The sequence below is a fragment of the Strongylocentrotus purpuratus genome, unplaced genomic scaffold (genome assembly GCF_000002235.5).
Source record: "Strongylocentrotus purpuratus isolate Spur 01 unplaced genomic scaffold, Spur_5.0 spur5_scaffold_5, whole genome shotgun sequence".
NCBI lineage: Eukaryota > Metazoa > Echinodermata > Echinoidea > Camarodonta > Strongylocentrotidae > Strongylocentrotus > Strongylocentrotus purpuratus.
The window spans coordinates 26,432,537-26,447,713 of record NW_022145611.1 but is presented as its reverse complement, the minus strand read 5'-3'; the positions used below and the strand labels follow the sequence as shown (position 1 = coordinate 26,447,713).

Sequence of the window (15,177 nt, the reverse complement as noted above, 5' to 3'; positions counted from 1 at the left end):
TTTTTCAGAGTTTATATTTCCATTATTTGGCCACAGAGAATTTCATTTCATCATGTTTGTCTACAAAAAATATGTATTTTTTTACAAACGTGACTGGTAACAAACTTATATATGTTGGTCTTGTTTTCAACAAAACGTTTTGACTACAGGTATCTTAAGTATGATTAATCAGCTTATGATCCAAAAGCACAGTTAATGTGCAAACAGAAGAAAATAATAGTAGTCTTTGTTTAAAAAAAAAAAGTACCTTTCATACAGACTGGCTTGCATCTAATAACATTAGAATAGAAACATTGTCAAATTAACAGTTATGAAAAATATATATAATAATCAATTCATCTTGATACTGATTATATTTGATATATTAATATCTACCATATTCCAGTCATGTAATTCATATATCTAACAAAATCAACATGGTCTCAGTTACTATTTAAAATCCCCCCAAAAAATCAACAACAGCAAAAAAAATAAAAATAAAATAAAATTGAATTGTGTGAAACTTACAATGACACATACCATAGTTTGGACATGATTTCTAAAGGCATCATGATATTGGAATTGCATTTGAGTTGATTTCTTTAGTCTCTGCAATCCTATTTGGTTTTGTTGAAAGTCACTTCATAATAAAGTCAGTTTAATTACAAAACTAAATAGCATAAGGAATTATAGATTCATGATTTTTACAGCACCAAAAGTAAACTCTAATGTAGGTAATTAATAGCTACTGCTAAAAATTATTGGTTAGACTTTAAGAATTGTCTCATGGAAGTCAAGATTAAGCATCAAATTCATGATCAATCGCTTTGATTTAATACTTTCCATAAGACCCATATAAATATCTATTCCAATATTGTTGATCTCATCTAACATACTATCATTGTCCTGGTATTACTCCACCCATCCTTTTGCTCTTAGAACAATCACAAAGGATGAGGAAGTGTTGATATGGAAAATCTGATCAATGATGAATCCAAAAATGCAACTCTTGTTGAATTTATTTACAGCCAACAATGGTAGAAACTTTGTTTATACATGTACATGAGTCTCATTTTTGCATCATACGCACGTCACACACAAATCCTAAGTGATATCTGATAGACTGTTCTACCAGAATAACAGTACATTTATTTTATATCACGCCACTGTCACCACATATCAGTTATTAACATCAATTCATACACTTCTCAAGGTGAAACTGGTCACCCCGTTACAAAAAAAAATGAAAATAATCAGGGAAACACCTCAGTTCATATGTTACAAGCTTTTTTTTTAATGGTAGAGACCATACAACTAGATTATTGGACTATTTCCCTGTGCTGATTGGTAAATTGGCATCAAATATTACCCAGCATGCAAGCAGCTTTATGGCAAGATCATCATAGATCCAATCAGAGGGAAGAAAGTCCAAGAACCTATTATGTGTCAAACCTCTTACACAATATTTTTTTCAATAAAAACCCTCCTGTACTAAAATAATTACAAAATAAAAAAAGAATCAACCGTCATATGATTCACAATGTTAATTGTGAAAAACGCTCACTGATAGTACACATTGATTATTAACGAGATGTTAAAACAAGACACTTTTCTTATTACAAGTTTAAGTTGAAATTCCTAATTGAATGAACTGTTATTGCTTTCCCGATCTATTTATTCCAAAATGGATTTCAATGTATATAATGCTGAAAATTTCACACTTGCAAAGATACATTTAGGAGTTTAGTTTCCAAAATGGATTTCAATGTATATAATGCTGAAAATTTCACACTTGCAAAGTTACATCTAGGAGTTTACTTTCACAGGAATATGTCAAATTGAAATCACAAAGTAAATTTTCATTGGATGATTGCAGGTTTATGATTCTCCTTTCTGATTTATTAGGTATCTATTCTCATTTTTTAACATTTTTGTGATGTATATTTCAGCTACACCTTTCTACCTTATTCAACAGTCAGTTTCTAGAGCTACAGAGTAATTTCCATTGTCAAGGCATCTAAAAGAAAAGTTCCATCGCAGCAAGGGCAAGAATGAGCATGCAATCATTTTGCTACCACACACACATGGATCAATTTTAATAACAAGCATCTAGATGAGTTTTGAAGATACTTGTTTACTTGACAGAAGAAAGACATAGTGCTTTGTATTTGGCACATTAGAAAAACAGAAAATAAAAAACAGATTGTTCCATGTTTTCCAAACTTTAGAGATAGAATTTAGGATTATCTCAACATTTAGTAATGAGTTAAGTATTTAGGGCACATATCTTTGCTGTCACAAATGAACTACGGCACTTGTTACAGAATTATATTAGGATATATGGAAGTACTTCATGGCACGTCTGTTTGATTAGAAACCAACTGCCTCTGCTTTGCTGATGCCTTCCTTCAAGAACTTTGCATAGTTTGTAACTAAGGGATCGGTGAATGTACTGTAAGAGAAAACAAATAATAAAAATAGAATAAAGAATACAAAAAAGCTGCATAGAAATCAGGAATTACTATCCACATTGTCTCCAATATATATCAAGCAAACAAAAGAAACAAGTCAACACAAAGCGTAGCAACCCCTCGCCGGGGTACAAATGGCCTATATTTAGCCATTTTTGCAAATTTAATGAGCTGTTACATACTCAATAACATTATCGGAAATCAAAAACATACTGGTAAGCTGTAACCTTCATATCAAAGTTCATTAAAATCCGACAAATATTACTAAAGTTATCAACAAATATCGCACTGTTTTTTCTGTTTTACTCTTTTTTTCTTCTCACTTGGTCGTATAAGCCATTATTATCTATAACATCACTGACAAAATTAAATGAAAATCGAAAGAAAATCATCTCATGTTTTCGAGGTACAACAGATTATCAGAATGGTCAAGGGGGAGGGGGGGGGGGGGAGGGTGGAAGGCACATAGTTACACAGGTTTATAAATGTATTAAAGATATATCTTTACTACATTTATGTGTACTAATAGCATAATTCTGTAACTATGCTACTAATAAATTCAATTTTAATTTGAATCAGGATGTTTCAGCTTTATATCTTATATACAACAAAAATATTGGTCATTAATTAACCCTTGACTATTGATAATCTAGCCTTTCTACTGGTTTATCAGATGATGCATATACATGTACCTGTCTGTCAAACCCAGATTTGTCCCTTTGGCTGTAATGTGTTATATGAAAGGAGAGTGGTTTGACACAGGGACTTGGTTCATAAAAGAAACAAGAAAATAGACTTACTCTAGGATACTTGCATTCTCAGTATTACTTGCATCCAGTAAATCATTGGCATTGATGTGATGAATTACAGTTCCATTTGGCAATGATACAAGCATTTCTACTGGAAAACTAGAAGACAAAAGTAGAACAAATTTTAATGGTTATATGTCTGATTTTAAAAACCTTACCAAACTACATATTCTTGAGCTTACATAAAAGTGAGATAAGCAGGAAAAGGGAAGACATTGCATTACTCAACAACTTCCACTGGACACTTAGAAACACAATTAAATGGCAAAGTATAAACAACTTTGGAATCATGAGATATACTTCTTCAAAACAATTTTTTAAAGACGGAATCTAAACAGCTCCCAGATATGAAAGAGCAAAGTACAGGTATGTAGAGTAACCATACTTACTATACAGGAGATATCAAAACTGAAAACTGCTATCGAATGTATCACAAGCTTTATTGTGATTTGATTTGGCTTTGAGGATATTTTGGGGAACCAGTAATCTCTATCTTTTATTTTATATATTTATCACAGAACAATCTGTGGAATTATTTTGTTTTATTCCATGCAGGCATAAACATCCACAATATACCATAATACAGTGAAACCTGCTTGAGCACCCTATTCAAGTACAGAAAGACCACCTGTCCATCAAGGCCACCTGCCTATAAAGACCACTTGTGGTCACCTGTGTGCAGACTTCATATACAGGTTTCAATGTATTCACATAACTGCTCATAGATGTAGACTTACTTATATTTTTCTAATGACATGGAAGCTAATGCTGCATACTCAGGGTCACTTTTGTTCTGTTTGATGACCTCAAGCTCAGCAACGAGTGACCAGCTGCTGACATAATGGCTGCCAAGCAGCTGAAGGACGGGCGGACTTTCAAGAGACGTCTCTCGTAAAGTCCGCCCAGAACCTGTGGGTGTGAGAAGAAAACAAGAAGGAACGTAGTGAGCAAACATGAAATCTATCATATGTGTTATCATGACAGTGAACAAATTCTTAAAAGTTCAAGCAAATTAGATAACACAGAGACTTTCCCGATTGGTCACTGACTATAATCTTGAGTTCTGAGTTCTTAGCCATTATCAATTAAGATGATATATGCATTTTACGCATATGTATGAGGGCTGGAGAAGAGAAAATATACCCTTAAATGGGAAGAGTATTGCATTCCCAAAACAATGCCTTGTATATTTTTAATTATGTCATCTATTTGTATATTCACATAAAAACTTTATTGTATATTCTAATAAAAATAAAAATAAAAACATAGAATATAATTAACTAGATGGAACTTCGACTGCGCGCAGTCGAAATGATGCCTCCGTCATAGAGCAATTTACAAACCAAAACAGAAGAAATTTTTCAAATTCAAGTTCAATTGTAATCCATTAACAGGTTCTCAGAATATCGTGATTACAAGCAATTTCTTATATACATATATGACCCTTTGATCTTTGACCTCATGACCCTAACATCTACTCAGTTCATTGGCTCTGCAAGATGTCCCGAGTTAAATAGTAATCCATCTGTCAGTTCTAATGAGAATGCGTTCACAAGCTATTTTTGCATACATAATGAGCCCATGACCTTTGACCTTTGACCTCATGACCCAAGAATCTACTCAGTTCATTGGCTCTGCAAGATACATACATGATCTAAGTTTGGCAGGAATCCATCAATCTGTTCTAATGATAATGCGATCACAAGCTATTTTTGCATACATAATAAGCCGCATGACCTTTGACCTTGACCTCATGACCCCAAAATCTAATCAGTTCATCGGCTCTGCAAGTAACATACATGACCTAAGTTTGGCAGGAATCCATCAATCGGTTCTTGAGATAACGCGATCACAAGCTGTTTTTGCATACATAATGAGCCCTGTGACCTTTGACCTTTGACCTCGTGACCCCGAAATCTAATCAGTTCATCGGCTCTGCAAGATACATACATGACCAAAGTTTGGCAGGAATCCATCAATCGGTTCTTCAGATAACGCGATCACGAGCTGTTTTTGCATACATAATGAGCCCTGTGACCTTTGACCTTTGACCTCGTGACCCCCAAATCTAATCAGTTCATCGGCTCTGCAAGATACATACATGACCAAAGTTTGGCAGGAATCCATCAATCGGTTCTTCAGATAACGCGATCACGAGAACGGGACGTACGGACGGACGGACGGACGTACGGACGTACGGACGTACGGACGGACGGACGGACGGACAACCCGAAAACATAATGCCTCCGGCTACTTCGTAACGGAGGCATAAAAATTAAAACATGTTTTGACGATCTTTTCCCTGAAATACTGTAATGAAACAATCGATATGAAAGGGCTGTTCATGTATCAAGATCACATTCTGTTCACATAATTTTGGTATGAATTTAAAAGCAACAGGAGACTGGTATTACCAATGTTCCTTTCTCTCAATCAATCTTACCTCAGCATGACTGGTCATCTAATGCGCCCCAGAGTAAGACATGATGCACCAGCTTCCTCTCTGCATGGGCTCTTTTGAATGCTGCATTCAAGGGCATATATTCAATCTGGAAGTATATCAAACCAAGATAAGGAATTATATTTGTAATCAAATATCATTGACTTGCATGTGTTTAAGGTTCTATTTTACCTTTTGTCTACATGAAATGGGTAGTTTCTGTGTTAAGCTTAAGGGAAAGGGAAAAGTTGACAGTTAACAGGTACACTTTTTTTTAGTGAAAAATGAAACTTATTAAATAGTGGAGACAATTCCATGTAGATCTATGATAAAATGCTTGAAAATCTTGTAAAGGTGTTAAGGCAAAAGAATTTCTTGTTTAATATTGAAAGATAATCTGACTTGTTTTTACTTCCTTGTTTTTCTGACTGCATTTTGTGCATCTATGTATCATAACAAACTAGTCTGAAGATTACAGTGAATATTTCTTGAATGATAAATATTTTTCTGAACATGAACCAAAATACTTCTGGAATGCACAGATCTTCCTGCTGACTTTTGATCTTTCAAGGAAAATGGAAAAAATGTATGGAATGGCCTAGAGTTTTAGCCAATAAAAGTAATCTGTTGCAAAAGCTCTTCAAATAGTCTGTATTTTAAATATATATTTAGTATCACTACGTAATAATTATGTGTTGCTATTCTGCTTGTTAATTTGCAATTTCAGTTGATATCCTCCCAACTAGTACAGTGTGTTTTCTTTTCTCCTTTGTAAGATGGAGCTTTGTCATCTGTCATGGGGAATATTTGTACCACTGCATTTCTTGCTGATCAAGAACACCCCTTCATTCAGAGTCCGTTCACAAGACGATGCAATCACAGTCCCCGCCCCCCCACTCAGTGTTATTCAGGGTACGCGTATGCATGTTCCCTCCTTTTGAAAACACCCCCCTAAGTCTGGTGTGTAAAGTCAATACGGGTCAATTGTTTGGGTGTTACGAGCTGGACTTTGCTGCGTGAAAAGTACCCTTTTACCAGACATTTTGGGAACATGAGTGCGGTCCCTCCGTTTCCGGAGTGGGGGGCCGGGTCACAGTCCCAATCTTACCTTTTTAAATGGATACATCTCCTTCTCTAACAGGACGAGGGCCTCCTCCATGCTGATCTCTTCATCCCAATGGATAGTCCCGCTTGACATCTCTTGCTGATTGGACGGTTCATAGAGGACTTCGCCGGACTCGGAGTATATGGTCACCTGAGAGGATGGGTTGGGAGCATGGAGTTCCATCTTGGGCATGAAGCCGATGTCGACCTCCATGTTTTCGACCTCGTTGGGCCCATTCATCCACTCCATGTCTGAAATAGAAGAACATTGATTGAATTCGTAATTGATTTTTCATATCAGAGGCAAAGTTGTTTTATTTTGTTGTGTTTCATTACTGAGAAATCAGTAACGAAAGTTTCAGTCTTGTATAGAGCTTCTCCTGAGATGTTAAAATAACATCTAAGGGATATTTGTTTTCCCTACAAATGGAATTCAAGGACTAGTAGACTGGAAATTACTTGCGCCGAAAAGTACAGAGTAATCGGTAAAAACTATTTTTCTTAGCATAATGCTGCATGTACAATTCCGCATTTCATTTTTGAACTATGCACAGAATACTTGTGAAGGAAATGATTTGACGGGACATTATTTTGTTTCACTTTACAAAGAGTTAATGCACTTCTGGCTCCAAACAGATATTATGGCCTTTCAAGAAACAATCCATCCTTGCAAAATCTATTGTAAGTGAACATTGCATTTGGTGTATGAGTGGTGGCGCTGTTTCAAGATAATGATTATGATATTCTCATAACTCACCCACATTCAGGCTCCTATTTGAAGGGACGTGCATATTGAAGTATTTAACATGTGATGCATCTTTTCTGATGATAAGATGACCTATGAACTGAGCCGGTGTGAACCAGAATGGATGGCTTGGAGGCTCATTCAGCTGAAACTCTGCATGGGTTCTGTGGGAAAAATAGGGAATGTTTTTTATACTATTTCTCTTTTATAATTGTCTACATCTATTAATTTCTATTCATTGTGAGGAAATTGACACCTTCATACTTTCAAACAAGTTGCAACAACAGTCTGCTCTTTCCTTAGGGTATCAAATGACTTCTTGTAATAAACAAACTCTCTTCCTCTGTTTGGACAATTGTTTTACAGTTTGTAAACTGCTCTTGGGTTTCAAGACTGATTTATGTTTAATCTACACTCCTCTTTCTCAAGTGTTTTGATCAAACACAAGATATGGTTTTGAGTTAAGGTTTTTACTAGCATATGTAGTAATGTGTATCAGAGTAGTGCAGTAGTATAAAGTAGGTTACAAAGACTTGTGATTCAAGACAAAGAAATGTCCTTGACAAAAAGAGCTTATCTTATAGAGAAAATTTCAAACAAAAAACTTGTAGCCCAGACAAAAGATGTAGAACCAAAGCCGTAAATAAATGTATGTACACATCTATTTTGTAACTGAGCAGTTCAAAACAAAAACTTTTGAGTCATTTGATTTGTTTTAAAACAGCAATAAAACTTCCCCTGTACTAATAATAATTATTGCGTACCTGAAGACGATATCCACATAGTCCGCACTGACTGCCTTGACAACGGCCACTGTACCCTGCGGTCCAAACCTGGAGTGGATAAATGGCCTTGAATGGAAGACACTGAGTAGTCTATGGACGATGATCTCCTTGCCCTTGACCCTTGGCGGAAAGTAGCGGTTACTGGACAGCTGATTGGTCATCATGTTGAGCTTGGACTTGATGATGGTGTAGACCTTGCTGACCTGGACATGGTTCTCTGGAAGGAGAGGACGGAAGGCACTGGCCGGGAAGGCGGTCATCTCCTCTTTGGGTGTCTTCCAGCTGTCCAGGGAGGATAGAGATGATCTACTGGTCTGTGAAAACACAAGACATTGCAGCATTAGGATAAATTACATTTCATTAAGTTCTCATGGTAAATTTATTGCATGGAGACTGGGGAAAATTTGAAAATACAGTCAAACCTGCTTTAGTGACCACCTGTCTACAACAAGCACATTTTTTGTTTCCCTTGGGCGGTCGCTATAGACAGGTTTGACTGTACATACATCAGATAAATGTATGGACTACATGTAATTTGAGAGACTAACAATTAGAGGTTTTATAGAAAACCAAACAAGTCTTCTTTCCTGCTCCTCCAATCTTACATTGTTTATCATCAGAAATGTTATGACACAACATGCACACAAATGCACAAATCAATGAGGTTTGCTCTCAGAAGTGTTAGGCGAAGTGAGGGGGGGGGGGGGGGGGGGGATGTTCAGAGAGACCATAATACATAATTTGGCATGCATTTCTAAGGTTAATTGCATCTTGCAAACACTAATAATGTGTCCCCTTCCTATTTAGTGGACAGGTCCATGCTATTTGGATTGTGACGTACGGGACATTCAGAGACTTTAAACAAGAAATAACAACAGATGAAATTATATGGCTATCTTTTGGTATTAGTCTGTGGCTATTATGGGCTACTGTAGTTCATTTGTGGAAAGTTTTAGTTCTGACCAACTCTTTAATTAATTTTTAATATAATAAATGTGCTGCGTGACGTACGGCCGAATGCTGCAAACTATACGTCACGCTGCACATTAATTACATAGCAGACTCATACCAAAAGAGAGCCATATAAATAATTTCATCTGCTGTTATTTCTTGTTTAAAGTCTCTGAATGTCCCGTACGTCACAATCCAAATAGCTTGGACCTGCCCAAGTGCATACTGTAATCAGAGCAAAGTGTTTGACACAAAGAGCAATTAAATTGTTTCCTCACAAAGGAACACGTTATATTAAAGTATCTTAATGATCTTTATCCTTTAGGACTCATTTAAATAAAAAATGATGTGCTTACCAGTTTCACAAACATGTTCATAATGTCACATCTACTTTCATGTACACAAAGGCTTGTTTCCCCAAGTACACAGATTATACATATGTATTCACGAAGGCACATACAGTAGTCAATTCTACCATGAAAATAACTTTTAAAAGGGGAAGGCTATCCCGATAGTAAATTGATTGGAACAAAAGGAGGGGAAAATTCTTGATTTAAAAAATGGGAGTTTGAGAAAATAAGAAAGACATGTTTAAAAACCACTAGATGAATTGTCAAAAGCTACTAATTTCCATACAGTTTGTATAAAGACTCCCAATTCTTAACAGGAAAGAAGAAATTGTTTACAAAATACATTTTAGGCATATTTACATGTATGTTCACAACCTTCAAAACGAAATGAAATGAACAATTCTTAACCAAATTTTACTCCCAATTTTTATTGACCAGTTATTCTCTTTTTAATGCATTTATAAAAATCAATTTGATACCTGGTTGGAATTCCCCTTTAAAATATTTCTCCCATTTGTCTACATGTCAATAAACTCTGCAGGTGTTTTTGCACATAACATTCTTGTGATTCTGCTGAAAAATAAGCTGACATCATGCTGATCTGACAATAGAGGCTGTTGACAGTCAAAGAGGAAGGTGGTAATTCATAGATTATTATCTACAGCAACATGAATCATCATCACTTAAACATTTACATGTAGCTCAGACAAAGGATGCATCGCAATTAGGATTTTAACAGTGATAGAGCTTCCATTATCACTTCTGCAAAGAAGGATTTCTCAGAGAACTGATTGTTTCGATGTCAAGAATAATAATCTCCTTTTATTTCATGAAGTTTTTCAGATATCTATCTTTTACCACATACTGTACATGTACTGTAGTAACAAGCATTGAAGGAAAGACATTGAAGGAAAAGACCAGATGTTAAAATGTTTTACTAATTTCCTTTTATAAATGTAATGCTTCCTGGGAGAAATTTTAATTGTTTCCTTTTGTACCCTCATAAGAGTTAATTTTGGAGATATCCCATGATCTAACCCATGTGCATCCTGTAAATGTTTGTTTTCTATTTTCATGGAACAATTGCCACTGCAATCATAGAGCTTCTACACTTTGTTTTCTTCATCTCTTAGTGTGTAGGTTACAATTTGTATGCCTTTAGAACCAATCCTTTCTGATAATATGTCAAGATACCTTTATGTACAAGTAGAGTTACAGGATGTAGGCTTTTCATGAACTGCTTGATAATGATGATGATGATAATGCAATAATAATGATACTACTATCACTACTACTACTACTACTAATAATAATAACAATAATATTAATAATAATAATAATAATAATCATAATATTCCATTCTTTAAAGTGTTAACCACATTATGCTACATGTCTTTTTTCATGTACTTCCAAAGAAATGAGGATATTATTAGTTTATTACCCTGGCTTTACAACTGTAGCTCTGCCAGCAGTAGCGTTCAGTGTTTCTCATACGGTGCACAGAAAAGTCCTAATCAGTACTAAAATATATGAAAATCATGTGTACTATACAAGTTTATAAAGGACATGGTTTTTGAGATTATGATAGATGGTGACAATTTTACAAGTGAAACTGTACAAAATAAGGTCAATATGGATAGTTTGATCCATTATATCCTTCCTGCCATCTGCAAAATAGTGGCACAGTAGGCCTACTACATACATGCAGTTCGTCTGTGTTTTGTACTTTACCTCTTAAAGGGAAATTGCCCCACAATGACAAGGGAAATTGTCACACAATGACAAGGGAAATTGTCACACAATGACAAAGAAACGTGCACATCCACACACACACATCAATTGTCTTGATATTGAGTTTTTTTGTAATCTACAGCACATTCATGGATATATATCGATACACACAAAAATGGGATTGTCTGTATGTTCAATATCAAATCTATAGATGAAGGCTAACAAATTATGTGTTTATTGTCTAATTACCCGATGATCAATCACTTTCAGACTACATCTCTTCATTTATTCCAATTTCATGTGTAAGAGGTATATTTTGGGTGGAATAACAGACCTTTTCCCTGTTATTTATACTCTTTAAATACATGGAAATGTCTCAGTAATTCCAACACCATGGAAATGACTTTTTCCTGTATAAAATTAAGAGCGTGATTATATCATATTTGTCTGACTGTTAATATTTGTAAAACCTTTTTTTATCAGGTATGTACTGATAAATTTATCCTGCAGGAAATATGTTTCTTGCAACTATGGGAAAAATAATACTGATACAACATGAATATATATGATTGCAATTAATTGATCCAAAAATGAGAATTCCTACACATTCTTTACGAAAAAGGAAGCGATTGTCTTCATGTTTTAGCCTACACGTTCCTTGCACAGATGAAAGTGTGAAGGCCCAGTTAGTACAGTGTATTCATTGATCATGGGGTCTTATACCCATGTCCTTACTGGTATGACTAGGAAAAAATTCATAAAATCAATCATTATCGTAAATAGAGAAAAGAGAAAGGAAAAAAAGAATAAATAGAGAAAACTGTCCCTGTAGAAATTTCTATTATTCTTACCAAAAATGACTGATCCTTTGCCTTGGACATGGTGTCTTGCTGGAGAGGGATAAAGTTTGCTTCTATGGTCAAGACCTCTTCAGCTGGGTCAAGATCTTCATCTCCATAGGTAAAGTCTCCTCTCTGTTTCCAAAAAAAAAATGAAACAATCGCAAAAAAGGAAATACAAGTGATTAAAATCATGCAATAAGAATTGAATTACTCATCTCAATGTGCAAAATGAGCTGGATTTATTCAAGAGTGAAGAAAGAGCATCATTTAGCAACAACACTCTACTTTGCTAGAAAGATCCTTGAGTAGGTTAAAATGCTATTTAATTGATAAGTGAGTGGTGAAAGTGGGAGAGAAATAGACTGAGATGACAAACAATTCTAAAGAAAGGATTCTTACTATGTGTGACTAGTGTAAGATCATTTAAAAAGAGAATCTCTATAAACAAAACATTATAGCTACATGTACATACTTTACATCCACTAGCAGCAAAACACTTTTGTCCCATTTTCTATGAAATCCTTCCATAAAAAGCTTTGAATTTAGAAACAGCCATCTCAAAAGCTTTACAGATCCAACATACATGTACATGTACAGCACCAGGGATATGGGAGAGAGATGCTCTATTTGATTGTACCTCTGTCACTATCTGCACCCTATTGTCTGCAAACAATGCATGCTTTACCTATAGAGGACTGTCTTTTGTCAGGGTTCCTTTGAATTTCATTCATCAAATAGACAAATACAAAGAGGGTTACATAACATTTCATTTGGAAATAGGTGAAGGGACAGGGGTGTGCACACACATGTTCTGTATGTTTAACATGTACATGTACATGTACATGTATGCGTATTCTGGGCTGTTATTATTTAATGCTGGCAGCCAAACATACATGTACCCTTTAAATAGCAACACAAATTGCTAGTTTAGGCAAGTCAAAGTTACATCACCCACCATTTCTTTAGGCTTTAAACAACATTGTACTTTAAATGATGGGCACCTCAGATACATGTACTGTACACATGTACATGTACATGTACATGTGTGTATAAGTTATTTCATTTTCCTATTAGATTGGTAATAACCTGGCCATGATAGCTGGCACTCTGTACATATAATACAGTAGCTGATGTTCATATTAAGGTTATTAACGCAAATATGATTTCAGAGTCTGATAGGACGAGTACAAATTTGTCTGACTCCTTACTGCATGATGAGAAAATCCACCTCTATTAATTGAAATTAAATTCATAATTTATTTCTGATTTTCTGAACAGGTTTCTTTTATTTACAATGATCATTGATTTGAAACTCGACTTCACTCTTGTTTATGGCAGTAAAATTTTTCATTTTGATTACATAAAATATAAGGAAAGAATGTTCCAACTACAGCATCAAGTCCGTCAACAATGCTCTAGACAGACTAGAGCCTTTAGAGGCTTTTGGTTTACAAAGGCATAACAAAGCCAGAGTCTACACTCTACTCAGTAACTATTATTACTCTATTAAATAGAAATTATTTTCACAATAATAACATAACATCAATGACAATGCAGAGCTGCAAAAGATTATTGTAAATTCATGAGAGGTTCACTTCATCAAACTCAAAGGTCTTTCAAATGTGATTTATTTTTCTTTATACACACATTGCACAGAGAAATTTTAATGAACTGAGAAGTTGAGAACAAATTGTATGTTCATTAAATTAACTTTAGTGTTTACATACATGTAGCTACAATTGAAATAAAATTAATGAACGATGCACTTTAATGTTAAAGTTAAAGGTACTATGTCCCATTTGCAGGCCAAAAAAATGAAAAAGTTAAATTCCAACTGCATTTGAAAGATAATACTAATTTAGAACTCCCCTAAAATAGGTGGGGCTTGAAAATTTCTTCAAGTGGGAAAATAACGACTATTAGTTGTCAAATCGACTTTAGGGCTATAGAGCCCAAAAGTAATAGTCTTGATTTTCAGACAATTGTACCGAATGGTCATACGTTTTATGCTGCGCAAAGATTCAATCAGTTTAATCTTGGCCATCACAAGAAGTGGGTTATTGATGTAGACAAATGCTCATGTACCCTTTGCAACTCTTTTCATGTATGTTATTAGCAAAGAAGAAACAAAGCCAGTCAGTCACTCAATAGTGTCTGACAGTGAAGTCTAGCAAGTAAACGGGTTACCTTGCATAATTTGAATATGAGGACACTGCTAACGTTTAAATTTCACAGATAGGACATACATGACATATTCATAATTCCTGCAAAGTTCTACAGCATTTGAGGTTGGCTGCAAAAGGGACATAGTACCTTTAATCAACAATATCATCAAAAATTGATTAATTTAACATTTGGAATACCTCAGCTGTGTCTTCAATATTCAATCTTTCCAAGAGAGGTTCAAACTCAATAACATTGAGATGTCCATCACCGTCTCTGTCATACGCATTAAAGATGCTCACTCCCTCTTCTCCAATGGTAAGTTTCATTTCCTCCATCACAAATGTCTCCATCATGATTCTGTTGGCTAAGTTGCCAGCCATCACAGCAACCACGGCCACAAACAGGGACAGGAATGTCAGCGCTTTCCACCCGCATCTTCCCCGGTTAGAACGTCCGAAGTTAGGAGGGTAATGCTCGGTAGTTTGAGTAGCAGTAGCAACGCAGTTTGCGCCTGCAGCGCTGGCGGCCGATCGTCCTTCGCCCCGATCAGGCGGCTTCTTTCGGTCTTTCGACGGCATCATTAGTTGTGATATGATCCGCCGTGATCTTTGTTGTATTTAGACCTCAAACTTTGTGCTTCGTTGTCTTCGTGGATGTACCCACGGTCCAGATGACGACGCAGACAATGAACACCGTGAAAATGGCGAGGATGGAGAGAACTAGCGTCACCATAATTATCTAAATCCTGATCCTGACAAAGCAACTCGACTCGTCTATTATTATAAACGCGGAAGTGACAGAAAT

General features: G+C 35.5%; 1 protein-coding gene across 1 annotated transcript; it reads right to left on the bottom strand.

Moving 5' to 3' along the window:
* On the bottom strand, positions 1–15,173 carry LOC577268 (selenoprotein N). Its single transcript, XM_030998852.1, has 9 exons — positions 14,571–15,173; positions 12,217–12,339; positions 8,313–8,647; positions 7,561–7,712; positions 6,808–7,055; positions 5,703–5,808; positions 3,997–4,168; positions 3,251–3,358; positions 1–2,431 (listed from the first exon to the last, which is right to left on the bottom strand). The coding sequence occupies exons 1-9, from the start codon at positions 14,952–14,954 to the stop codon at positions 2,350–2,352; spliced, it is 1,710 nt and encodes a 569-aa protein (XP_030854712.1). The 5' UTR covers positions 14,955–15,173; the 3' UTR covers positions 1–2,349.
* Positions 15,174–15,177: the final 4 nt, after the last annotated feature.